The 27,062-nt window shown below is 40.5% G+C and overlaps 1 protein-coding gene across 25 annotated transcripts in view; it reads left to right on the top strand.

Annotated features, from left to right (window-relative positions):
- Positions 1-27,062, top strand: part of LOC147359647 (uncharacterized) — a 442,120-nt gene that overhangs the window by 386,198 nt on the left and 28,860 nt on the right. For 3 of the 25 annotated variants that reach the window (XR_015141118.1, XR_015141083.1, XR_015141109.1), the window contains 3 exons: positions 541-594; positions 1,732-1,954; positions 3,174-4,190. The exons of 2 other annotated variants lie outside the window; for them this stretch is intronic. Coding sequence is in view for 4 of the 23 variants with exons in the window: in XM_086337343.1 (XP_086193469.1) it covers positions 536-594; positions 1,732-1,954 (282 nt within the window). In the remaining 19 variants the exon portion in view is untranslated. Of the gene's footprint in view, positions 1-535; positions 595-678; positions 759-1,422; positions 1,448-1,731; positions 1,980-3,173; positions 4,191-27,062 lie in introns of those variants that run through there. 20 more of the 25 variants (XR_015141121.1, XR_015141082.1, XR_015141108.1 and 17 more) reach the window with 13 other exon arrangements.

The following is a 27,062-nucleotide window of genomic DNA, read 5'->3' on the forward strand; positions in this document are numbered from 1 at the left end:
TTGTATTCAAATGTATGGGAAGGCATTTGAAAATATGTACAAATGCATCTAGAAAAAGGTGGGTCTCTGCTTCTGGGAAGTGTTTACAATGTTTTTTTTTTTTTTTGCACATTCTGATACTTTAAAATTGAGGTAGTATTAATAATATACATACATGGGCTTTCCTGGTGGCTCAGTGTTAAAGAATCCACCTGCAATGCAGGAGAAGCAGATTCAATCCCTGGGTCAGGAAGGTCCCCTGGAGGAGGGCATGGCAACCCACTCCAGTATTCTTGCCTAGGAAATCCCATGGACAGAGGAGCCTGGTGGGCTACACTCCATGGGGTCAGGAGAATATATATTGGACAGTATCAACAGCAGATGTTTGTGAAAGCTGGAGCACTGGAATTGGAAACTGGATCTGTTTGATACAAAGAACGATGACCTTTCCATTATTCTGGGCTGCCCACAGTAACTGGATCCCCTAAGATTAACTATCTACTCTAGAGTTGGACACTCCTGTAGCTATACCTCCTGATTATTTTTCCTTTCGTAGAATAGCAGACACATCAAATCACCTGGACCAGGTTATGAATCTGCCCCCAGAAAATCCAGGTCAGTACCTTTGTAGGATGACACAGAGACATCACTTATAAACATAGGTAGGTGAGTAAATCTTGCCTATTTCTTTCTCAGCAGTTAATGACTAACCAAGCAGCATCCCCAACCAAATGTTGGTGTGACACTCCCTGTCTTTCAGGATTCTCAGGGACTTAAGGGTACACACAGGATCAGAAGAAGTGAATGTATAGTGCAGACTTTTTTATACTACACTGTAATTTTCATTTATTTATTTATTCACTCATTTATTCAGCTAGTATATATGGAGCACATATTATGAACCAGAAATGGCTCACATTTATTCAGATAAATTAACATCAAAGCAACATTATATAAAATCATAGTATATAAAAATTAATTTTAATATATACTTTTAATGACATAATATACTTTATAATGAGGCTTCCCTGGTGGCTCAGACGGTAAAGCATCTGCCTGCAATGTGGGAGACCCAAGTTCGATTCCTGGGTTGGGAAGATCCCCTGGAGAAGGAAATGGCAATCCACTCCAGCACTCTTGCCTGGAAGATCCCATGGATGGAGGAGCCTGATAGGCTACCTATTATGAACCAGAAATGGCTCACATTTATTCAGATAAATTAACATTAAGGCAACATTATATAAAATCATACTATATAAAAATTAATTTTAATATATACTTTTAATGACATAATATACTTTATAATAGTTATATAATATTTACCTATATACTTAACTTCTTATAAACAAGCATTGACTTTAAGCTCTATTTATCGCTAATGCACAGGTGGCATGTACACACTTTATCACTAAATGTATTTTTATTATTATCTCCATCTTACAGACAAGGACACTGAGGTTCATGGACTGTAAGTCGATTTCCTGATCAAGCTATTATTGTTGACTAAATTCAGTCTTTTTTTTTTTTTTTTTTTTACTAAAGTTTGTCAGTCATATCCTTATCTGAGGTCTATAAAGTTTAACACTGAACAAAACCCTAGAGCTGTCTAATTCTAAAACAGCCCTAAAAATGCCCTTCAGTCAAGAAGTGGCCGTCCAGTCTCCAAGTTCAGGCTGTTGTATAATTCTCCTTCTCTCTCCCTCATTTATTCTTTTCTTTCTTTTCCTCTTTCCTCTTACTCTAACTTCCTAGGTGGCACAGTGGTAAAGAAGCCACCTGCAAATACAGGAGACACAAGAGACAGGGGTTTGATCCCTGGGTCAGGAAGATCCCCTGGAGGAGTAAGTGTCAACCCTCTCCAGTATTCTTGCCTGAGAAATCCCATGGACAGAGGAGACTGGCAGGCTATCGTCCATAGCGTCTCAAAGAGTCAGACACGACTGAAGCAACTTCGCATGCACACACACTCTAGCAGGTTTGTTGATATTCAGAGTCCCCAGAAGTTCCAAGGCAGATTTTATTTCTGTTAATGAAGCAGTCTGGAGTTTGAAATGATTTAAAAGATAGCTGGCATCTTGCACAGAGAGTGTAAGAGGATAAAAACATCTGGGATGTGTCTATACGAAAAGGGAAAAACTCGGTTTTGATTTCAAGTTCACTGTGTTTAAGGAGGACAGTAGTTGTCAAACATCCACTTCCTGTCATTAGCTGTTGTTGCCCAGTGACATAATTCAGTGGCTACCATCAGGCACAAGTTAAGTTCCCAAAAGAGAATCAGTGGCTTGAATGACAACACTGTAGTTCAGGGGTTGGCAATTTTTTTTTTCTGTAAAGGGTGAGATACAAAATATTTTGGTCTTTGTAGGCCATGCAGTTTCTCTCAACCCCTCAGCTCTGCCACTAGAGCTCAGAAGCAGTCATAGAGGGTGTGGGAAAGTGTCTTATTTCCGCAGAGAACGTCAGAGGAGGCCAACGTGCCAGGAACAGGGCTGTAGTGGGTGGTTTTTGATGGGTAATGCATCTGAAGAAGTACGCGTTACAGGATTACAGGAGATTTTAAAGGAGAGTTTGGGTAAGAAATGTTTACATTCTCTTCAAAGCAGTGGGAAGCTACCCAAGGTTTTTAAGCAGCTATGTGACATAATTGGGTTTGCATTTTAAAGTAGTTATCTGGTTGGCAGCAGGGAGAGTAGATTAGACCAGAGAAGGGTAGACTCTGAGGAGTCTTTGGAAGGCCTGTTAGTAGCTTGTCTAGACAGTGGTAGTGAAGATGGAGAAAAGCAGGTAAATTCAAGAAGAGGTAGGAAGCTAGATTTGATTGGACTTGGTGATGGATGGATTCATTGTAGGGGGTGAAGGAGGCCTCAGTGAGGGCAGGGCCAGGTTTCTGACTTGCAAACTAGATTGTGGGAGGCAGGGGATGCCATTCACTGAAAAAAGAGATTTAGGGTGGGGTTCGAATATGCTGATCAAGAAAAGTGGAAGGGCTTGCTTTTGCCACATTTGAGATACTAAGTGAGTGTGCTCCTGAGTCAGGTGTAAGTCTAGTATTCAGAGGTATATTCTATGCTAAAGATAGAAATTTGCCAGTCATTGGCATGTATTTGGTTAGGGAACCGAGATATTAATAGATGGAATTTCTTGGGGAAATAATATAGAGAGGAGAATATACACATTTGTTCTTCTCTAAACAGGGTACAAGGACCCCAGAGGAATATCCTCTGTGTCCAAAAATGCTCAAGAAAGGTAAGCAGATTTCTCATTGTAGGAACCACTCAAATTCCTACAGCAACAATTTCATTTGCATCTTTGGAGTGGGGAATCCTATGGGGCCGAACACAAAACTCACAGACATCAGGCAACCAAAAGAAGGTAATTAAACGATGTGTTTGAAGCTGTTGCCTTAGGCTAAAACCTCAGTTCCCCAGCCCAGGGTGTGAGAAATAACCAGCCAAGAAGTTGGATCACAATTATAGCTGCTTATTAAACAGCTATTCCTTTTCTTTCCTTTCCATGTATACAGTTATTGATTTAAAAGGGAGGGAAGAATGTCCTGCATGTGTGACACCTGCTTGGTGACTCCAAAAATAGAGTTAGTGCACTTTAGTAGATGAGAGAGGGGGAAATTGACTGAAACCCTATGGTCTAGCAAATGGAATTGTAATCCAAATGCTTCACAAGTAGCAAACTGAAATGTAGGATCCCAGCGACAACATAGGAGGGCTTCCCTTTCTCCCCATTTGGGTCAGCGGTTTCTTTTTCCAGACTTTTTCGTGGTGGCCATTCTATCTGTTCCCTAGTGATTGCTTGTTGTCGCTGTGAATTGAATTTCTCTACCAATAATCGACATTGAGCATCTTTCCCTGTGCTGCTTGTTTGAAATCTGTATGGAAGAAATTTATACCTGCAAATGGTCTTCTTGAAAGTCCGCCCGTTAATGAATTCTCTACTATGTGCCCCAGGACGTTTGTTGAGGGCAGGTGTCATTCACAACAGGAGAGGCCTTTTGAATGTGGAGTGCCCTTTGTTGTTGTTCAGTCGCTCAGTCGTGTCCAGCTCTGCAGCCCGATGGAGGGCAGCAGGCCACGCTTCCCTGTCCTTCATCATTTCCCTGGGTGTGCTCAAACTCATGTCCATTGAGTTGATGATGCCATCCAACCATCTGGTCTTCTGTTGTCCCCTTCTCCTCCTGCCTTCAATCTTTCCCAGCATCAGGGTCTTTTCTAATGAGTCAGCTTTTCGCATCAGGTGTCCAAAGTATTGGAGTTTCAGCTTCAGCATCAGTCCTTCCAAGGAATATTCAGGACTGATTTCCTTTCGGATTGACTGGTTTGATCTCCTTGCAGTCCAAAGGACTCTCAAGAGTCTCCAACAAAACAGTTCAAAAGCATCAATTCTTCAGCACTCAGCATTTTTTATGGTCCAACTCTCACATCCATACATGGCTACTGGAAAAATCATAGCTTTGACTAGAAGAACCCTTGTAGGCAAAGTAATGTCTGCTTTTTAACATGCTATCTAGGTTTCTCATAGCTTTTCTTCCAAGGAGCGGCTTTTAATTTCATGGCTGCAGTCACTGTCTGCAGTGATTTTGGAGCCCAGGAGAATAAAGACTGTCACTGTTTCCATGAAGTGATGGGATCGGACGCCATGATCTTAATTTTTCAATGTTGAGTTTTAAGCCAACTTTTTCACTCTCTTCTTTCACTTTCATCAAGAGGCTCTTGAGTTCCTCTTTGTTTTCTGCCCCAGGGGTGGTGTCAACTGCATATCTGAACTTATTGATATTTCTCCCGGCAGTCTTGATTCCAGCTTGTGCTTCATTCAGCCCGGCATTGCACATGATGTATTCTGCATATAAGTTAAATAAGCAGAGTGACTGACAGTTAAATAAGCAGAAATGCCATTAGGCACTGGTTTTCATGGTGTAGTTATGCCAAGCAGCCACAAGGCAGCAGGATTTCCTCATGCCCCACCCAGCTTGCTAGGGTAAGCAGAGCCTTGGTGAAATTCCGCCTTCTGGCTTGTAAAGGAGAGCTGAATGTGCCAGAACAAAACGCCAAGCCCTGGTGTCCCATTTCTCCCTCCCCCGTATTTTTTACCCCATTGGAGAAATCCCAAACCCTGCAGAAGCTCTGCTGAGGGTGCTGTGTTCCGTCTGAAGTTTGGGCAACTCTAAGGAAGGAAGCGGGAGGTGAGAGCCCCAGCACCAGGAGACCTGGGGACCAGCTGGCTCCTCCACCTTGGTTTAGTTGTAGGAGGTTCTGCATATTCTGGACACTGTTATCCAGTCCACAGGGGACCAGGCATTATAGGTCCAAGGGGATCTCACTTGCTTGCACATCCTTCAAAGCTTCTTCAGCCACATGATAGTCCAGACTTGGGAACCAAGCCTGTTCAGGCGCCAGGAATGTGAACTAGCCTGGGACACTGAAGTTTGAAGGGAATATATTAGGCATTCCATTTTTTAAAGTCAATTATTAGGTAATATTGGAGTATAGTGGATTTATTCTGTTATGTTTGTTTAAAGTGTACAGCAGGTTGTTAAGTTATATGCAGACATAGCTGTACTTGTTTTCAGTTATTTTTTTATGTAGGTTACTACTGTGTTGTGTCTAGGTCCCTCTGATATATAGTAGGTCCTTGACGATTATTCATTATATGTATATATATATATATATTTGTGGGTACGTCTCAATTCCATCCTCCTGACGCATCCTTGGCTTCCTCCTTTCCCCTTTGGTTAGAATAAGTTTGTTTTCTAAATCTGTAAGTGTATTTCTGTTAAGAAAATGTACTCCATTTCCATCAATGTTTAGTTTCCACCTGTCAGTCACAATCGGGCTTCCCAGGTGGCACCAGTGGTAAAGAACCTGCCTGCCAGTGCAGATGATGTAGGAGACATGAGTTCAGTCCCTGAGTCGGGAAGATCCCCTGGAGGAGGAAATGGCAACCCACTCCAGTATTCTTGCCTGGAGAATCCCATGGACAGAGGAGCCTGGTGGGCTACAGTCCATGGAGTTGCAAAGAGTGGGAAATGACTGAAGCCACTTAGCACAGCACAGCGTATCAGTCACATCACAGGGTGTTTGTCTTTTTCTGAACTGCATCACTTTGTGAGATCATCTCCGAGTCCATTTCTGTTGCTGCAGATGTCAGTACTGCATCCTGTTTTCTGGCTCAATCATATTCCCTTCCATATATGTACTGCATCATCTTTATCCATCTGTCCATGGACACTTTAATTATGTGTATGTTCAGGTATTGTAAGTATTGTTGAATGAAGGTTGCATTTGTCATTGAGAGTTAGCATTTTCTTCAGATATACATCGAGGAGTGGGATTAGGGGATCATTTCGCAGGTTTTTTGTTTTTTTAAATAACTTACATATGTTTTAGTGGCTCTCCAGTTTACTTTCCCACCAGCAGTATGGGAAGTTTCTCTTTTATTTACACTGTCTCCAGCATTTGTTATTTGTAGTGTTTTTCATGATGGCCATTCTGATGTGTATGAACTGATACCTTCTTGTCATTTTGATTTGCATTTCTCTCATACTGTGTGATGTTGAGAATTCTTTTTTATATGAGCTGCATGAACTGTTTGTATCTTTTGAGACTGATCTATTGTTGGTCACAAGTTTTGGAAGTGTTTTTTCCTGTTCTATAAATTGCCTTTTAATTGGTTTAATATTTTTAAAATTTTATTGATAAAAAGAATAAAGTCAAGGGGAGTCATATCTTTTTCCTCACTTAACTGATTAAGCATGTTCACTGTGATCATCAATGGAGTGCGTCTATATATCATATGTTTATAAAAACTGGAAAGAAAATACCAAACTGAATAATTATTATTTGTGATTGTGGAAATGTGGGTGAATTTCCTTTACCTTTGTACTTTTCTGTAGTTAAAAGAAATGTTCTTTAGTAAACACATAATGCCTTTGAAATCCCAAAAAAAAATGTTTACAAAATAACGTATAGGTTCTTTTTGCACCATTGGAGGGCACGTTTGTCCCTTTTCCCTGACCTCAATCTCCTCTCCTGGCTCCTCAGTTTCTATAATTTCGTGTATCTTGTACAAAGCATAGTTTTATATGACTTGGATTTTTAAAGAAGAATTATACTGTAATATTTTTCTTACTTCTCAGTTATAAGTGATAAGAATGCTAATAGTTTCAAGTCAGGAAGGTTGATTCCTCCAGCTCCATTTTTCTTTCTCAAGATGGCTTTGGCTATTTGTGTTTCCATATAAACTGAATTTTTTTGTTCTAGTTCTGTGCAAATTACTATTGGTAGTTTGATAGAGGTTGCATTGAATCTGTAGATTGCTTTGGGGAGTACAGTCATTTGCTAAGCTTCTGTTTGATCCCACAACCGTGGCTAGTAGCAGAGCTCTAGGGTCCAGCTAAGGGAAAATCAGATCTTCTGTATGAGTTTAGGAATAAAACCACCGTTTATCGCAATGCCTGGCACACAGCACAGCAGACACTGAATCAGTGTTTACTGGATAAATAACATTTTTCTGTAAAGTTCTAAGCTGTCCAGCCATACTTCCCCCATTGCACTCCATATCATCTATAATCTCTCGCTGAACTGACTCCTCACTATTCCCCATGCTTACTGCCTCCAACCCCACACTTTCCTTCTCTTGAAACAACTTCTTCCTTGCCTCCTCATAGCTAAGTTCAAATGTCACCTCTTCCATGAAGCTCTCCCTGATCCGTCCAATTAGTAACAGTCCCTGACTCTGAGACCACTTTACAATGCTTTTAAAGTAATTCTGTACATATCTTGTATCTTCCCTAATGGCTCAGACAGCAAAGAATCTGCCTGCAATTTGGGAGACCCGGGTTTGATCCCTGGGTCAGGAAATCCTCTGGAGAAGGGAATGGCATCCCACTCCAGTATTCTTGCCTGGAGAATTCCATGGACAGAGGAGCCTGGTGGGCTACAGTCCATGGTGTCACAAAGAATCAGAGTTATTGTTATCACAGTCACATTCACCTCATTTGCCAAAGCAAAAGTTCCCCAGTGAATTGCCACTGATCTTTTTGTCTGAACATCAATGTCAGTCTTTACAGCCTCTTCTGGGACTACATGTTGGTATTTCATAAACCACCTGATGAAACATAGTAATTAATTTATTAAATATGGCCTTTGAAATATACACTAAATTCTAATTACTGCATTTAATCAGCCTTTAAGATTCTGCAAAGGAATAAGCCACAGAAAGGAAAACCATCTCCCTCAATCCACTCTTCTGCTGGAAAAAAATAAGAAAAATCTTTCTCATATAAACTGCTATCTAGTAGATAAGTCTCAAGCAAAACTCATGTAACAACCCTATGAAATATATTCTATTATCATCCATATTTTCCAGATGGCTGAGACACGGGGAGGTTAAGTGTCCAAGGTCACACTATTATATGTCAGATCCAGGACTTGAACCCAGAATATCTGGTTCCAGGGTGTATTCTCTTAACTATACCAAGCAGTATCCACGTTGGTCATCCTATGAGGTCAGCCCCCTCTGGATAACTCAGGATCAGACTCTCTTCCCAGAAGGAAAGAAGGGCAAGACAGTTCTCTACCAGCTAAGTGTTATTGCCACTGCCCCACCCCCCCTTAACAATCTCCATTTACAAGGAGTATGTTTATGCTCCTCTCTCTAGTCTGCTTCTTTTTTTTTAAATTTTATTTTATTTTTAAACTTTACATAATTGTATTAGTTTTGCCAAACATCCAAAATGAATCCACCACAGGTATACATGTGTTCCCCCTCCTAAACCCTCCTCCCTCCTCCCTCCCCATACCATCCCTCTGGGTCGTCCCAGTGCACCAGCCCCAAGCATCCAGTATCGTGCATCAAACCTGGACTGGCATCTTGTTTCATACATGATATTTTACAAGTTTCAATGCCATTCTCCCAAATCTTCCCACCCTCTCCCTCTCCCACAGAGTCCATAAGACTGTTCTATACATCAGTGTCTCTTTTGCTGTCTCGTACACAGGGTTATTGTTACCATCTTTCTAAATTCCATATATATGCGTTATTATACTGTATTGGTGTGTTTCCTTCTGGCTTACTTCACTCTGTATAATAGGCTCCAGTTTCATCCACCTCATTAGAACTGATTCAAATGTTTTCTTTTTAATGGCTGAGTAATACTCCATTGTGTATATGTACCATGGCTTTCTTATCCATTCATCTGCTGATGGACATCTAGGTTGCTTCCATGTCCTGGCTATTATAAACAGTGCTGGGATGAACATTGGGGTACATGTGTCTCTTTCCCTTCTGGTTTCCTCAGTGTGTATGCCCAGCAGTGGGATTGCTGGATCATAAGGCAGTTCTATTTCCAGTTTTTTAAGGAATCTCCACACTGTTCTCCATAGTGGCTGTACTAGTTTGCATTCCCACCAACAGTGTAAGAGGGTTCCCTTTTCTCCACACCCTCTCCAGCATTTATTATTTGTAGACTTTTGGATCGCAGCCATTCTGACTGGCATGAAATGGTACCTGATAGTGGTTTTGATTTGCATTTCTCTGATAATGAGTGATGTTGAGCATCTTTTCATATGTTTGTTAGCCATCTGTATGTCTTCTTTGGAGAAATGTCTATTTAGTTCTTTGGCCCATTTTTTGACTGGGTCATTTATTTTTCTGGAGTTGAGCTGTAGGAGTTGCTTGTATATTTTTGAGATTAGTTGATTGTCAGTTTCTTCATTTGCTATTGTTTTCTCCCATTCTGAAGGCTGTCTTTTCACCTTGCTAATAGTTTCCTTTGATGTGCAGAAGCTTTTAAGGTTAATTAGGTCCCATTTGTTTATTTTTGCTTTTATTTCCAATATTCTGGGAGGTGGGTCATAGAGGATCCTGCTGTGATGTATGTCAGAGAGTGTTTTGCCTATGTTCTCCTCTAGGAGTTTTATAGTTTCTGGTCTTATGTTTAGATCTTTAATCCATTTTGAGTTTATTTTTGTGTATGGTGTTAGAAAGTGTTCTTTTGTGTGTGTGTGTGTGTGTATTTATTTTTTTTTAATTTTATTTTATTTTTAAACTTTACATAATTGTATTAGTTTTGCCAAATATAGTTTCATTCTTTTACAAGTGGTTGACCAGATTTCCCAGCACCACTTGTTAAAGAGATTGTCTTTAATCCATTGTATATTCTGGCCTCCTTTGTCAAAGATAAGGTGTGCATATGTGTGTGGATTTATCTCTGGGCTTTCTATTTTGTTCCATTGATCTATATTTCTGTCTTTGTGCCAGTACCATACTGTCTTGATAACTGTGGCTTTGTAGTAGAGCCTGAAGTCAGGTAGGTTGATTCCTCCAGTTCCATTCTTCTTTCTCAAGATAGCTTTGGCTATTCGAGGTTTTTTGTATTTCCATACAAATTGTGAAATTATTTGTGCTAGCTCTGTGAAGAATACTGTTGGTAGCTTGATAGGGATTGCATTGAATCTATAAATTGCTTTGGGTAGTATACTCATTTTCACTATATTGATTCTTCCAATCCATGAACATGGTATATTTCTCCATCTATTAGTGTCCTCTTTGATTTCTTTCACCAGTGTTTTATAGTTTTCTATATATAGGTCTTTAGTTTCTTTAGGTAGATATATTCCTAAGTATTTTATTCTTTCCGTTGCAATGGTGAATGGAATTGTTTCCTTAATTTCACTTTCTGTTTTCTCATTATTAGTGTATAGGAATGCAAGGGATTTCTGTGTGTTGATTTTATATCCTGCAACTTTACTATAATCATTGATTAGTTCTAGTAATTTTCTGGTGGAGTCTTTAGGGTTTTCTATGTAGAGGATCATGTCATCTGCAAATAGTGAGAGTTTTACTTCTTCTTTTCCAATTTGGATTCCTTTTATTTCTTTTTCTGCTCTGATTGCTGTGGCCAAAACTTCCAAAACTATTTTGAATAGTAATGGTGAAAGTGGGCACCCTTGTCTTGTTCCTGACTTTAGAGGAAATGCTTTCAATTTTTCACCATTGAGGATAATGTTTGCAGTGGGTTTGTCATATATAGCTTTTATTATGTTGAGGTATGTTCCTTCTATTCTTGCTTTCTGGAGAGTTTTTATCATAATTGGGTGTTGAATTTTGTCAAAGGCTTTCTCTGCATCTATTGAGATAATCCTATGGTTTTTATTTTTCAATTTGTTAATGTGGTGTATTACATTGATTGATTTGCAGATATTGAAGAACCTTGCATCCCTGGGATAAAGCCCACTTGGTCATGGTGTATGATCTTTTTAATGTGTTGTTGGATTCTGATTGCTAGAATTTTGTTAAGGATTTTTGCTTCTATGTTCATCAGTGATATTGGCTTGTAGTTTTCTTTTTTTGTGGCATCTTTGTCAGGTTTTGGTATTAGGGTGATGGTGGCCTCATAGAATGAGTTTGGAAGTTTACCTTCCTCTGCAATTTTCTGGAAGAGTTTGAGCAGGATAGGTGTTAGCTCTTCTCTAAATTTTTGGTAGAATTCAGCTGTGAAGCCATCTGGACCAGGGCTTTTGTTTGCTGGAAGATTTTTGATTACAGTTTCAATTTCCGTGCTTGTGATGGGTCTGTTAAGATTTTCTATTTCTTCCTGGTCGAGTTTTGGAAAGTTGTACTTTTCTGAGAATTTGTCCATTTCTTCCACGTTGTCCATTTTATTGGCATATAATTGTTGATAGTAGTCTCTCATGATCCTTTGTATTTCTGTGTTGTCTGTTGTGATCTCTTCATTTTTGTTTCTAATTTTATTGATTTGATTTTTCTCCCTTTGTTTCTTGATGAGTCTGGCTAATGGTTTGTCAATTTTATTTATCCTTTCAAAGAACCAGCTTTTGGTTTTGTTGATTTTTGCTATGGTCTCTTTTGTTTCTTTTGCATTTATTTCTGCTCTAATTTTTAAGATTTCTTTCCTTCTACTAACCCTGGGGTTCTTCATTTCATCCTTTTCTAGTTGCTTTAGGTGTAGGGTTAGGTTATTTATTTGACTTTTTTCTTATTTCTTGAGGTGTGCCTGTATTGCTATGAACTTTCCCCTTAGGACTGCTTTTACTGTGTCCCACAGGTTTTGGGTTGTTGTGTTTTCATTTTCATTCGTTTCAATGCAAATTTTGATTTCTTTCTTGATTTCTTCTGTGATTTGTTGGTTATTCAGCAGGGTGTTGTTCAGCCTGCATATGTTGGAATTTTTAATAGTTTTTCTTCTGTAGTTGAGATCTAATCTTACTGCATTGTGGTCAGAAAAGATGCTTGGAATGATTTCTATTTTTTTGAATTTACCAAGGCTAGCTTTATGGCCCAGGATGTGATCTATCCTGGAGAAGGTTCCATGTGCGCTTGAGAAAAAGGTGAAATTTATTGTTTTGGGATGAAATGTCCTATAGATATCAATTAGGTCTAACTGGTCTATTGTATCGTTTAAAGTTTGTGTTTCCTCGTTAATTTTCTGTTTAGTTGACCTATCCATAGGTGTGAGTGGGGTATTAAAGTCTCCCACTATTATTGTGTTATTGTTAATGTCTCCTTTCATACTTGTTAGCATTTGTCTTACATACTGCGGTGCTCCCGTGTTGGGTGCATATATATTTATAATTGTTATATCTTCTTCTTGGATTGATCCTTTGATCATTATGTAGTGACCATCTTTGTCTCTTTTCACAGCCTTTGCTTTAAAGTCTATTTTATCTGATATGAGTATTGCTACTCCTGCTTTCTTTTGGTCCCTATTTGCATGGGAAATCTTTTCCCAGCCCTTCACTTTCAGTCTGTATGTGTCCCCTGTTTTGAGGTGGGTCTCTTGTAGACAACATATGTAGGGGTCTTGTTTTTGTATCCATTCAGCCAGTCTTTGTCTTTGGGTTGGGGCATTCAACCCATTTACGTTTAATGTAATTACTGATACGTATGATCCCGTTGCCATTTACTTTATTGTTTTGGGTTCGAATTTATACACCTTTTTTGTGTTTCCTGTCTAGAGAATATCCTTTAGTATTTGTTGGAGAGCTGGTTTGGTGGTGCAGAATTCTCTCAGCTTTTGCTTGTCTGAAAAGCTTTTGATTTCTCCTTCATAGTTGAATGAGATCTTTGCTGGGTACAATAATCTGGGCTGTAGGTTATTTTCTTTCATCATTTTAAGTATGTCTTGCCATTCCCTGCTGGCTTGAAGAGTTTCTATTGAAAGATCAGCTGTTATCCTAATGGGAATTCCCTTGTGTGTTATTTGTTGTTTTTCCCTTGCTGCTTTTAATATTTGTTCTTTGTGTTTGGTCTTTGTGAATTTGATTAATATGTGTCTTGGGGTGTTTCGCCTTGGGTTTATCCTGTTTGGGACTCTCTGGGTTTCTTGGACTTGGGTGATTATTTCCTTCCCCATTTTAGGGAAGTTTTCAACTATTATCTCCTCAAGTATTTTCTCATGGTCTTTCTTTTTGTCTTCTTCTTCTGGAACCCCTATGATTCAAATGTTGTAGTGTTTAATATTGTCCTGGAGGTCTCTGAGATTGTCTTCATTTCTTTTAATTCGTTTTTCTTTTATCCTCTCTGATTCATTTATTTCTAGCACTCTATCTTCTAATTCACTAATCCTATCTTCTGCCTCTGTTATTCTACTATTTGTTGCCTCCAGAGTGTTTTTAATTTCATTTATTGCATTATTCATTATATATTGACTCTTTTCTATTTCTTCTAGGTCCTTGTTAAACCTTTCTTGCATCTTCTCAATCCTTGTCTCCAGGCTATTTGTCTGTGAATCCATTTTAATTTCAAGATTTTAGATCAATTTCACTATCATTATTCAGAATTCTTTATCAGTAGATTCCCTATCTCTTCCTCTTTTGTTTGGTTTGGTGGGCATTTATCCTGTTCCTTTATCTGCTGGGTATTCCTCTGTCTCTTCATCTTGTTTAAATTGTTGAGTTTAGGGTGTCCTTTCTGTATTCTGGCAGTTTGTGGAGTTCTCTTTATTGTGGCGTTTCCTCACTGTGTGTGGGTTTGTACAGGTGGCTTGTCAAGGTTTCCTGGTTAGGGAAGCTTGTGTCAGTGTTCTGGTGGGTGGAGCTGTATTTCTTTTCTCTGGAGTGCAACGAAATGTCCAGTAATGAGTTATGAGATGTCTATGGTTTTGGGGTGACTTTGGGCAGCCTGTATCTTGAAGCTCAGGGCTGTGTTCCTTTGTTGCTGGAGAATTTGCTTGGTATGTCTTGCCCTGGAACTTGTTGGCCCTTGTGTGGTGCTTGGTTTCAGTGTCGGTATGGAGGCGTTTGATGAGCTCCTGTCAATTAATGTTCCTTGGAGTCAGGAGTTCCCTGGAATCAGGGTTTGGACTTAAGCCTCCTGCTTCCAGTTATCGTTCTTATTTTTACAGTAGTTTCAAAACTTCTCCTTCTATACAGCACCATTGATAAAACATCTACATTAAGGATGAAAAGTTTCTCTACTGTGAGTGTCACTCAGAGAGGTTCACAGCGTTACATGGAGAAGAGAAGAGGGAGGAGGGAGTTAGCAGTGACCCAAATGAGATGAGGTAGAATCAATAGTGGAGAGAGTGGGCTAGCCAGTGGTCACTCCCTTATGTGCACTCCACAACTGGACCACTCAGAGATGTTCACGGAGTTAAACAGAGAAGAGAAGAAGGAGGAAGGAGACAGAGGTGGCCAGAAGGGTAAAAGAGGGGAATGAAAAGGAGGGAGACAGATCCAGCCAGTAATCAGTTCCCTAAGTGTTCTCCACCGTCTGGAACACACAGAAATTCACAGAGTTGGGTAGAGTAGAGAGGGGTTAGGGAGGAGACACAGGCGACCTGGTGGAGAAAAAGGAGAGTCCAAAGGGAGAAAGAGCAGTCAAGCCAGTAATCTAGTGAAAAATGGATCCTGAAGATTGGGTTCTTAAAGGTACAAAATTGGTAACAAATACATAGAAGCAAAAATTAAAAATCTAGAGTAGAGTATGGAATTTCAAAAATATGATGTTAAAGAAAAGAAGAAGGAAAAGAAAGAGAGAAAAAACAAACAAAGAAAAACAAACAAGGTCACGAAAATTATAAAGAAAATATAGGTACAAAATCGATAACTAATACCAAAAAGCAAAAATTAAAAATCTAGAGTAGAGTTTGGAATTTCAAAAATACAATGTTAAAAAAAAGGAAGAAGAAAAATAAAGAGAGAAAACAAACAAACAAACAAAAACAATGTTGCAAAAACTTTAAAGAAAATACAGGTACAAAATTGATATCAAATACCAAAAAGCATAAATTAAAAATCTAGAGTAGAGTTTGGAATTTCAGATATACAATGTTATATAAAAGAAGAAGAGAAAGAAACAGAGAAAAAAAAAAAGTCACAGAAATTATAAAAAAAAAACCATAGGTACAAAATTGATAACATATACCAAAAAGCTAAAATAAAAAATCTAGAGTAGAGTTTGGAATTTCAAAAATACAATGTTAAAGAAAAGAAGAAAAAGAAAAAAAAAAAAAAGGTCAAAAAATTATAAAATATATGTATATGAAGTTTGCTGAAGAAGAAAAAATAGGGTTTGTTTTTTTTTTTTTTGCAAAGTAATAGGTTATAAAAGTGAAAATTAAAGGAACAATAGAGGACTTAAAATTTTTTTTAAAAAATTTAAAAAAAAAAAGAAAGAAAGAATGATTGTAAAAATAGTAAAAATATATCTAGGACTTTCTCTGGTTTTGTTGTGAGTATTGTGGGTTCAGTTCATTTTTGGCTAGTTCCTTGGTCCGACTTATATTTCTCAAGACCTATAGGCCCCTTCCTATGTAGTCCGTAGTAACCACAGGGTTTTAATCTCCGAGGCATTTCCCTCTGTTATAACTTCTTCTGTTTGCTGGTCTCTTCAGTGTCTGGTTTCTGCCCTGACACAAAGGGCACGGTGGAGGACACTTTTTTTTTTTTTTTTTAGACTCACTTGTTCAGTCGCGCTGTGGGGAAGGAGGGAGGGATGCTGCAAACAAGTAACACTGGCGTGCGCTCACAATGCCTTAGCCACCCTGGGTCTGCCCCCGCTCATGGCGCGTGTAGCCTCCCTGCCCACACTGCTCAGGCTCTAGGTTGCTCCACCGGGAACAATCCGAGGCCGGCCCTGGGCTGCATGTACCTCCCAGGTCCAAGCCGCTCAGGTTTAGGCACTCGGGTAGTCCTCAGAGGCGCAGACTCAGTTGGGCCTGCGTTTTGTGCTCTTCCCAGGTCCGAGCAGCTCAGGTGATGAGGTGTTTGGCGAGCGCCAATGCTGCGACTTATCGCCTCCCCACCACTCAGTTATCTGGGTGTAAAACCGGCACACCTTCTCAGGCAGATGTTGACCGTCCAGACCCCCAAGAAGTTTTAGTTAGCAAAGAAGCCTGCTTACAGTTTTATAGATAATGTCTCTCTGGGGCTGCGATTGCCCCCTTCCGGTTCTGGCTGCTTGTCACCAGAGGGGGAAGGTCTGCAGCCGGCTATCTCTGTTCAGTCCTTTGTTCCGTGAGCGGGCCTGGCGGTGTCTTAGGTTAGGGCTGGCTTTTCGCATGGTAGATATCCCACAGTCTGGTTTGCTAGCCCAAATTATTTCGCTCAGATAGCACTCAGGGTATTCAGGCCAGATTCTTACTCTAAGCCATGCAGCCTGCGCCGGCGCCTCCCTGCCCAGCCCCCGCTTGCCAATGGCGTGTGCAGGCGTCTGCACTGCTTCTCTGCTGGGGGAGTTACCGTAGGGCTCGCAATCTGCGAGTTTTAATTGTTTATTTATTTTTTTCTCCCTGTTAAGTTGCCCTCTGTGCTTCCGAAGCTCGGCACATATTCAGCAGTGAGAAGGTTTCCTGGTGTTTGGAAACTTCTCTCTTTTTAAGACTCCCTTCCTGGGACGGAACTCCATCCCTCCCTCTTTTGTCTCTTTTTTTGTCTTTTATATTTTTTCCTACCTCCATTCGAAGAGTTGGGTTGCTTTTCTGGGTGCCTGATGTCCTCTGCCGGCATTCAGAAGTTGTTTTGTGGAATTTACTCGTCGTTTAAATGCTCTTTTGATGAATTTGTGGGGGAGAAAGTGTTCTCCCCGTCCTACTCCTCCACCATCTTCTCTAGTCTGCTTCTTGTGTTCTCAGTAGTTACAGTTCCACAACGCCATACCTTATACCTACTGCATGGAAAACCTCAAACAAAATGAGAAAGAAAAGCATGGCTTTGGATATGAAAGCCAATTCAGCAATTGTCATATGACACAACATGAGGCTTCCAGTGATGGTGGGTAATTTTCTGGGCGGAGCGAGGAAAAAAGACTAGGAGCCTATGGACGCCACCTGGCTGTGTCCTTAGAACAAGACCTTTCTCAGAGGAAGACCAAAGCCTAATCAAGGTGCATTGTCAAGATTCCGACAAGCAGCTTCTGTATCAGGTTGTTGCAAAAGAAGTGAATTGTTTTCTGCTGCCTCCTGGCACTTGACTCTGGGCTAAGGTGGCACATTAACAGACTGTTGACAGATAGCAGGCATTCACCTTCTGCTGCCAGTGCTCCCACTTCAGGCTCCTTTCCCACCCCAATATGCACATTAGCCCTCTCATGTATAAATTTGATTCCAATCACATAAAACTGTAATTCCTAAAAGCAACTGCTGTGAAGAGCAGAGACACAAAGCTGCCCCCTATGCGATGAAATAGCAGAAGTGGACATCAAAGATACTCATCTGGAGCCAGGTAACAGCAGGTTCAAGAGTTTTTTTTAAGGCACTACTTTCATAAATCTAATTCAAAAGACAATAGGGAATTTATGCCGGATCCAAAAATGATGTTCTTGAGGCGTGTTCTTCAATCAGGACAAAGTCAAGATGATATGGTTCAAATTCAAATTGTGATAACAGTCAGTCTATAGCTATAAGTACGTCTGTTGACACTCAGTTCAGTTCAGTTCAGTCGCTCAGTCATGTCCGACTGTTTGCGACCCCATGAATCGCAGCACACCAGGCCTCCCTGTCCATCACCAACTCCCAGAGTTCACTCAGACTCACGTCCATCGAGTCAGTGATGCCATCCAGCCATCTCATCCTCTGTCGTCCCCTTCTCCTCCTGCCTCCAATCCCTCCCAGCATCAGAGTCTTTTCCAATGAGTCAACTCTTCTCATGTACTGGAGATTCAGCTTTAGCATCATTCCTTCCAAAGAAATCCCAAGGCTGATCTCCTTCAGAATGGACTGGTTGGATCTCCTTGCAGTCCAAGGGACTCTCAAGAGTCTTCTCCAACACCACAGTTCAAAAGCATCAATTCTTCAGCACTCAGCTTTCTTCACAGTCCAACTCTCAAAATCCATACATGACCACAGGAAAAACCATAGCCTTGACTAGACGGACCTTTGTTGGCAAAGTAATGTCTCTGCTTTTGAATATGCTATCTAGGTTGCTCATAACTTTTCTTCCAAGGAGTAAGCGTCTTTTAATTTCATGGCTGCAGTCACCATCTGCAGTTGACTCTAGAGTTAGAGTTTTCTGAGTTTGTCAAGACTGTGGCAACAGCCACTTAATAAGTTTCTTATCAAGACTCTTGTTTCAACCACATTTTCCACCTACTTTAAGCTTGTACAGTTAAAAATAAAAACATTATAGAGTGGTGATATATGTATCCTTAAGGCTAATTCATGTTGTTGTATGGCAGAAACCAATACAACACTGTAAATCAATTACCCTCCAATTAAAAATCAAGTACAGAGTGGTGAAAGTATTCGGCATGATCCTATGTGACATTGTCATTTATGAAACCTGACAGTAGGCCTTGGTAAAACCCATAGAACTGTTCCACACAATGAGGAAATTGAAATGTGAACTTTGGACCTTAGCGATGATAGTGATCAATAGTAGTTTATAGATTATAAAAAATGCACCGCATAGTGCAGGAAGTTACTAGCAGGGGAAAGTGTGGGGAAGGAGGGAACCAGGGATTTAAAGGAATCTGCTGTACTTTCTGTGGGATTTTTCTGTAAGCCTAGAAACTGCTCTAACAGATACCACTCCCCTTTGCAAGTTGAACACTCAAGTAACCTTTCCCCAGAACAGCTTGACATCAGGGTCCTACCAGAGGCTTTTTGACCTTGTCCTTTTGGGGGCTATGGCTCCAACTTGGGGAGCTTCAGCTCCATTTGTGGGGCTTTGGCTCCAATTTGGAGTGTTCTTTCTGTGAAGGGAAACTCTGTATATAAGGCACTTCGGACAAGGGTCACAGGTCTAGTAGGACTTGGAGGTCACATTTGGGGCCGTTTGCCATTGACTTTGAAGGTGACTTTCTGGTTGGTGAGGTTTTGGTTCGATTTGATTACTTTGGTTTGATTGGGCTCCCAGGTGGTGCTAGTGGTAAAGAACCCACTTGCCAATACAGATGCATGAGATGCGGGTTTGATCCCTGGGTGGGGAAGATGCCCTGGAGAAGGCCATGGCAACCCACTCCAGTACTCTTGCCTGGGCAATCCCAAGGACAGAGGACCCTGATGGGCTACAGTCCATGCGTCGCAAAGAGTCGGCCACGACTGAAGTGGCTTAGCGCAAAACTGCTCTAAAAAACTAGTCTGTTCACTTAAAAAAAAAATCTGATTATATTCCTTCTCTGCATAACATTCTTCAGTAGTCTCCCACTGTTCTGAGAATAAAGCCTGTCTGGAAGAGGTCCTGTCCTGGTGGTCCAGCCCTTGCCCACACCTCCAGGCTCATTTCTCACTCTTCACCACCCTGATGGTGTCTCTGACCATAGGAGCCTTAGCTCTGTTCCTCAGAAGCAGCCAAGATCTTCAACCTGTGCCGGGCACCTGACATTTCTCTGACTGGGCGTTTTATCTCCCTTAAGTCCCCTAACTAACCCTCATCCCCTCAAACTTTGGCTTTCAGATTCAATGACACTTCTTCCAGAGAGGTGTTTCCTCACCATTCAATGAATAAAATCACTCCACAGCCTCATTCTTTTCTCTCACATCCCCCTAATCCATTCTATCATAATATTTATCATGATCTAATGAGGCACAGCGTCTATCTTATTCCCTCTCCAGTACTCAGCACTTCTTGTGGGGTTGGAATATGCAGATGCATGGGGGGAAATGACAGTAAAAGTAACACTGACCTAGTGTTCACAGTGTGCCAGGCACAGTGTTAGTCATCTTATCTACAGCTCATTAAATCCTCTTTGCAACTTAATGAAATAGACACATTATCATGCCTGCCTGACATGAGTAACCTGAAGCCAGAGAGCTTAAGGAACTTGCCAAAGGCTTCACAGCTTGGCTCTGGTGGAATGGAATTTGATTCTAGTTCTCTGGCTACAGTGTCTACACTTTGAACCACTATGCCATGCTACCATTGTCAAGTGAATTAGGAAACGAATGAACTAGTGAACTTTGGTACGTCTGACTCAAGACTGTGAAGTGAACGTCACTTAGTCATGTCTGACTCTTTGCGACCCCATGGACTATACAGTCCATGGAATTCTCCAGGCCAGAATTACTGGAGTGGGTATCCTTTCCCTTCTCCAGGGGAATCTTTCCAACTTAGGGATCAAACCCAGGTCTCCCGCGTTGCAGGAAGATTCTTTACCAGCTGAGCCATAAGGGAAGCCCAAGAATAATGGAGTGGGTAGTCTATCCCTTCTCCAGTGGAGCTTTCCAAGCCAGGAATCGAACCGGGATCTCCTGCATTGCAGGCAGATTCTTTACCAACTGAGATATCAGGGAAGCCCAAGGCTGTATCAGGGCCATGAAAGTGAAGTCGCTCAGTCGTGTCCGACTCTCTGCGACCCCGTGGACTATAGCCCACCAGGCTCCTCCGTCCATGGGATTCGCCAGGCAAGAATACTGGAGTGGGTTGCCATTTCCTTCTCCTGGGGATCGTCCCAACCCAGGGATCGATCCCAGGTCTCCCGCATTGCGGGCAGATGCTTTAACCTGTGAGCCACCAGGGAAGCATTATACTGTTTTTGTACTATACTTCCTGTTCCCTGATAGTCACCAAAACTTTCTTCACCATTTCTTTTTTTTTCTCTCTCTCTCTCATTTATTACTTCTCTTCTGAGTTCACAAAACTGAAGTGTCTTCATTATCATCACTTCAAATCTTCATCTTATCTTCTTTTCAATTTTTTCAAAGGGCAGGTGCTTTTCAGGTTGTTTGGTTAAGTGCTAATAAAGATAATACTTTTTTGTCAGCAAAGAGTGGGTGGTGTTCTGATTTTAGAAGTGATCAGTTGACTTTAGAAAGTACTGAAAGAAAATTCAGTGTGTCCCTCATTCAACTACTCTCTTAGTGGGTTTTTAGTGAAAGATCCAGCTGGATTAATGAGGGAAAATCCTCTCTAGATAAACGCTGCTGTGTTATCACATTTTGAGTCAATGGAATGCATTCTGCATTTGTTAGCTTTGGGGCTTTCTGCTCATAGTCTGGACCTGACAATGTGGGCAAAAAGAGAGAACAGAAATAATCAAGAAGATATACAAAAGTTGGTATAGTACTATTGCAAAGACTCCTCTATAAATTTAGTTGTGGAAACACAGGCCATAGCATTCGGAGAGATATCAACTGACTCAGAACTTTGCCAGAGGGAAGTCATACACTTAAATGGCTGCTGAATAGTCATGATTTGAATCGTTGTTCTGCTCTGGGGGCCCAGATGACTTTAAAAAGAAACTGCAGTTCCTTTCCATTAGCTTACAGCATAGCAGCAACTGCTTCTTTAAAAGATATATCTAAATAAGATGCCAAGATGACACATGCTTTTCAAGGAATGTCGGTAGAATGTTCAACACAGCTACGGCTCTGGCACAATTCAATAGAAGTTCTCAATTTTCTTTGAAGGGAAATATTCCATATGCAAAAAGCCCACACTCTATAGAAATGACAAGTGCAGTTGTCAGATTGAAGCAATGTTTTTAGTTATGGTTTTAGGATGTTAATTTAGCTTTTCAGTGGTGGGATTACTCTTCTGGTTAGTTCATTAAGCTTGCATTGTTAGGATGTAGACTTATTGTCTGAATTTCCCTTTGGGCATCTGTGCAATGAAGATGAAGAAGGGAAGGTCAAACACAAGCACATTGGGGTTAATATTTTTTAAAAGAAAATGGACAGGGAAGTAGGAGCTCTGAGCTGTAATCTTGGTACTAATCAGTGAGCTGTTTGATCTTAAATAAGTGACAACTTTTCTAGCTGTCATTTTCATAATTTGTAAATAATGAAAAATGACCTCTATTGTTGATTGGATTTAATAAAGTTCAGTTCAGTTCAGTTCAGTCGCTCAGTCGTGTCCGACTCTTTGTGGCCCCATGGACTGCAGCACGCCAGGCCTCCCTGTCCATTACCAACTCCCAGAGTTTACCCAAACACATGTCCATTGAGTCGGTGATGCCATCCAACCATCTCATCCTCTGTCATCCTCTTCTCCTTCTGCCTTCAATCTTTCCCAGCATCAGGGTCTTTTCCAATGAGTCAGCTCTTCACATCAGGTGGCCAAAGTAGTGGAGTTTCAGCTTCAACATCAGTCCTTCCAATGAACACTCAGGACTGATCTCCTTTAGAATGGACTGGTTGGATCTCCTTGCAGTCCAAGGAACTCTCAAGTGTCTTCTCCAACACCACAGTTCAAAAGCATCAGTTCTTCGGCACTCAGCTTTCTTTATAGTCCAACTCTCACATCCATACATGACTACTGGAAAAACCATAGCCTTGACTAGATGGACCTTTGTTGGCAAAGTTAATAAAGTTATATATATTATATATATATATATATATAAACTTTGTTAATAAAGTTACATATATATAAACTATATATATATACAAAACTGTGTAACTTTGATATCAGGGATATAATAGTGAGCAAAGAAATACATAATAAGTCCTATTATTGTGCTTACAGTCCTTTAGGGTGAAAAATCTTAAACGACTAATCCTGCTGTGTGTGTGTGTGTGCTCAGTTGCTTTAGTCATGTCCAACTTTTTGTGATCCTATACACTGTAGCCCCAAGGCTCTTCTGTCCATGGGGATTCTCCAGGCAAGAATACTAGAGTGGGCTGCCATGCCCTCCTCCAGGGAATCTTTCTGACCTAGAGATCAAACCTCCACCTGCCAGCCTCTCTTGCATTGAAGGCATATTCTTTACCCACTGAGCCACCTAGGAAGCCCTAATCCTTGTAATAAAGGTGTAACTATATTCTGAGCTCAGGGCTTGACAGTAAAGGAGTGTGGTCCTATGAAGCATAACTAAGGGTACTGACTGGTACAGGGAAGGCAGGGAGAGCTTGTCTACAAAGCTATCCTTTAGTTGAGATCTAAAAGAGATAGCAAAGTGAGAGAGAAACAATGTCCAACTGAGGAAACAGTCTGTGCAAATATCCTGGGGTCTGAAGAATGGTGGCTTTGGTAAACTGGAAGAAGGCCAGGGTGACTGGAACAAGAGAATGAATTGGAGCAAGTTTCTGGAGGCAAAAAGAGAGGAAAGCAAAGCCAGGATAAACAGTTTTACAGCATATTTTCAGAGTTTTTGTTTTCTTCCCAGTGACAGGAGGAACTCAGTTTTTACAGTTAGATGTTGTGAAGATTAAATGGGACACTGTATGCAAAATGCACATTTATGGACATAGAATAAATGTTCATTAAATGAGACCTAATTGTAATCATTTCAGGAGAATCTTTATCTAAAAAATTTAGACAATGGAGGAACTATTGTAAGTGGAAATACTGCCTTGATAAAAAAATGTTCAGAATAGGTCTAGAATCATGAAAGAATCAAGCCAATGTAGGTATTTACTATCTGCTGCTGCTAAGTCACTTCAGTCGTGTCCAACTCTGTGCAACCCCATAGATGGCAGCCCACCAGGCTCCCCCGTCCCTGGGATTCTCCAGGCAAGAACACTGGAGTGGGTTGCCATTTCCTTCTCCAATGCATGAAAGTGAAAATTGAAAGTGAAGTCGCTCAGTCGTGTCCGACTCTTAGCGACCCCATGAACTGCAGCCTACCAGTCTCCTCCATCCGTGGGATTTTCCAGGCAAGAGTACTGGAGTGGGGTGCATTGCCTTCTCCGATTTATCTATCACAACCCATAACTTGTAAGCAGGTTTTACCCATCCAAGGATCATGTCCTTGATAAATAATGAAGTCAATACATGGAAGCTTTGAGCATCGTAGTTACCCTGGGCCCCTGACGCTCTCCTCCTGGCTTTACACCTGTACTGTCCTGTCCTACTTATGTGTTCACCCTTGGCATTCTCTCGTGATTTCTGAAACTCTTTTGCTCTTTGGGTTTGCACATTGATTTTGATTTTTACAAATTGACCCTTGCTGTTTTCTGTGCCTAAAACTGCAATTTTCTCTGCAAGTCTCTTCACTGCCCAGTCACCTTGTCTAGGGTCCTGTCCTTTATTTTTAGCCTACCACATCTAAAACTCGAAAGAGATTCAGATAGTCATTGTGCTGAGCATATATGGGGCATTCAATACGTAGATATTGATTGGCATATTGGCTGCAGATTGGAATCATGGTAATCAGTGGAAGCCTAATAATAAATTAGTGCAACAAGGTCATTGGAGTGACCCTCAGAAAACTATTTGCTTGCTGCAGCATTGATTACAGAGGGGAATTATAACCGCCCCAGGATAGCTGTGAAGGGCTAATTCACGTAATACTGTCACAGTTCTCTGACTCTCCTGCTCATCGACAATATTCAATCAAAATTCTTGCTGCACTACATGCTGATGCCAACAAGACCTGTGAGTTGTCACAGAGCTCTCCTGTGAATACAGGGAACTCGGTTACCTGGCGTCCATCACTACTCAAGTGACCTACAAACAGATGGAACTTAACATGTCCAGGGTACAACTTATTACCATATCCTAACCATTTCTCCTGTGTTTCCTAACTCCTGTCAGAAACCTGGGTATCATCTTTGATACTTCCCAACACTCACCTATCACATTCAATCAATCTCCAAGACCTGCCTGTCTTATCAACTAGTCTCTTTAGAATTTGCCTACTTCTCTCCCTATCCACTCAGTTTTCTTAGAATGCATAGTTTCTAGTCTATAAGTAACACACAAGACTTCCAACTGACATGCTTGTTTTTTAACTTGATCGCTTCATCCCCACCCATGCATTCTCCATCCTATATGTATTCCAGGAGGTCTTTCTAAATTTTATACTTGATCATGTCACTTTCCTGCTGAAAAATGCTCACATAGTTCCTTTTTGCTATTTGAATGAATTCAGACTATTTAACATGGACTATAAATTCTTTCATGACTTTTCCCTCAGGGGGTTCATCACTCCTAAACTTTTCCTTGCCAACCATTCTGAAATATTTGCTTTTCCATGAATATGTCATTTTCTCTTCCATTTCTGGACCTTTGCTTATACTCTGACTTCCCCCAAAGCAGTCTCCCTCTCATTAAACCTTTTCTAGGCTGGCCTGGCCCCAGTTATCCTCAGATTTCCATGTCAATGTCAGCTCCTCCAGGAGGGGGCTAGTTATCCTCCCCTTCTACTAGTATCCTGTACTTACTCCATCCAACCAGTTGTTGACTTTGTTGACATTACTTGTTTACTTGTCTTATCTCTCTCTCTCAAATACAAACTGGTTAAGAGTGGAGATAATCTATGTTATTTTCATTTTATTACCAGCATCAAATACGACGCATGGCCAAGTACTAACTTAAAAACACATTTGTTGAATAAATCAGTAAGTGCATGGAAAGTTAATCAAAGGTGTGCTTATAGAAAGACATCCATAAATGCCATTTTATTCTAAGATGATTGTATACTAGTTACCAAACCAAAAGCATCTCTGGATTTAAAAAATACACACTTAATTCAAATTTGTCCCAGAAGAGACAGATAATCTGGCAAATGCTAGATGCTAATGGGCTGCTTTGAAGTAAATACCACATTCCAGGCAAGTCATGTTTTCTGCATGTCATGTAGAGAGGACATCGCTGACCCAATAGCATTTATTTTATTCTTTCCACAGATGTTTACTGTTTTCAACAACAACAACAAATCCAAAGATTATAAAATTGAGTTGTTTCCCATTTCTTGAAAGGCACTGTTGACTTATACTTGGAGTTATTTTTGCTATCTCAGTATCTAGTGGCTAATAGGTAGCTAGGTTAAATAAGGATGTAACTATAAATGTATGTTAAAATGTATTTGATTTGGAATCAAATGACTGGGCTTTGCCACTTACTAGCTAAAGAATATTCTATCAATTCCATCACCAAAAGACATCTTTAAATTCTTTTACTTCTCCTATCTTTCTGTTACTAAGTCCAGACCAACATTATCTATCACTTAGTCTCCTCAGTAGCCTCAGTTCCCAGTTTTTTGCTTTTGTTTTTTTGTTTGTCGTATGTCAATCCATTCTCCATTCTTCAGATGGCCAGGACTCTCTTTTCAGAGGACACACTTGGTTCTGCTCTCTCTCTGCTTAAAACCCTTCAGTGACTTCCCAGTGATTTCAGGATAAATTCGAACTCCTTATCATCATCTAGAAGGGTTTGCCTGATTTGGCCTCTGCTTACACTTTCCCACCATTTTTCTTCCATGTGATACCACATTTCCTCCAGCTCTTTTTATTTTTTTATTACCCCCACTACAGTGGCTTTTCTTGGGAAGTCATTTGAGCAATGCTCAGAGTCATTAACATCCCCTGTTGTTTGTGAACAGGTCAAACCCCTTGCTATATAGTCCACTGTCTTCTCCAGGCAGGACTTGGAGCTTCTGCTGCTCTCAGAACAAGGCCTATTTCACCCTGGGAACATGGTGAATTGTAGAATGCACAGCTCTGAACACAGACAGGCCTGGGTTCAAATAGCCAAGTAAATCACGATTTAATAATAAGAATAAAAATATTCACTTATTATTAGTGTAGATACCATATTAAGTTGGTTTTCATGTATCACCTCTTTTAGGCTTCAAAAAATCATACCATATCATTATTCCAATTTATGCATAAAAAAGTTAATTTTTAAATACTGTTTTCTCAAGTCTTAAGTGGGGATTTAAAGCAAAGTCTGGAGACTTTAGAACCAGAACTTAGCTTCTGTCATATACATCATATACAGAAATATGATATA

Source organism: Bos grunniens, chromosome 14 (genome assembly GCF_055505025.1).
Source record: "Bos grunniens cultivar Pamir isolate PY7600 chromosome 14, Bosgru_T2T1.0, whole genome shotgun sequence".
In the NCBI taxonomy this organism is placed as follows: domain Eukaryota; kingdom Metazoa; phylum Chordata; class Mammalia; order Artiodactyla; family Bovidae; genus Bos; species Bos grunniens.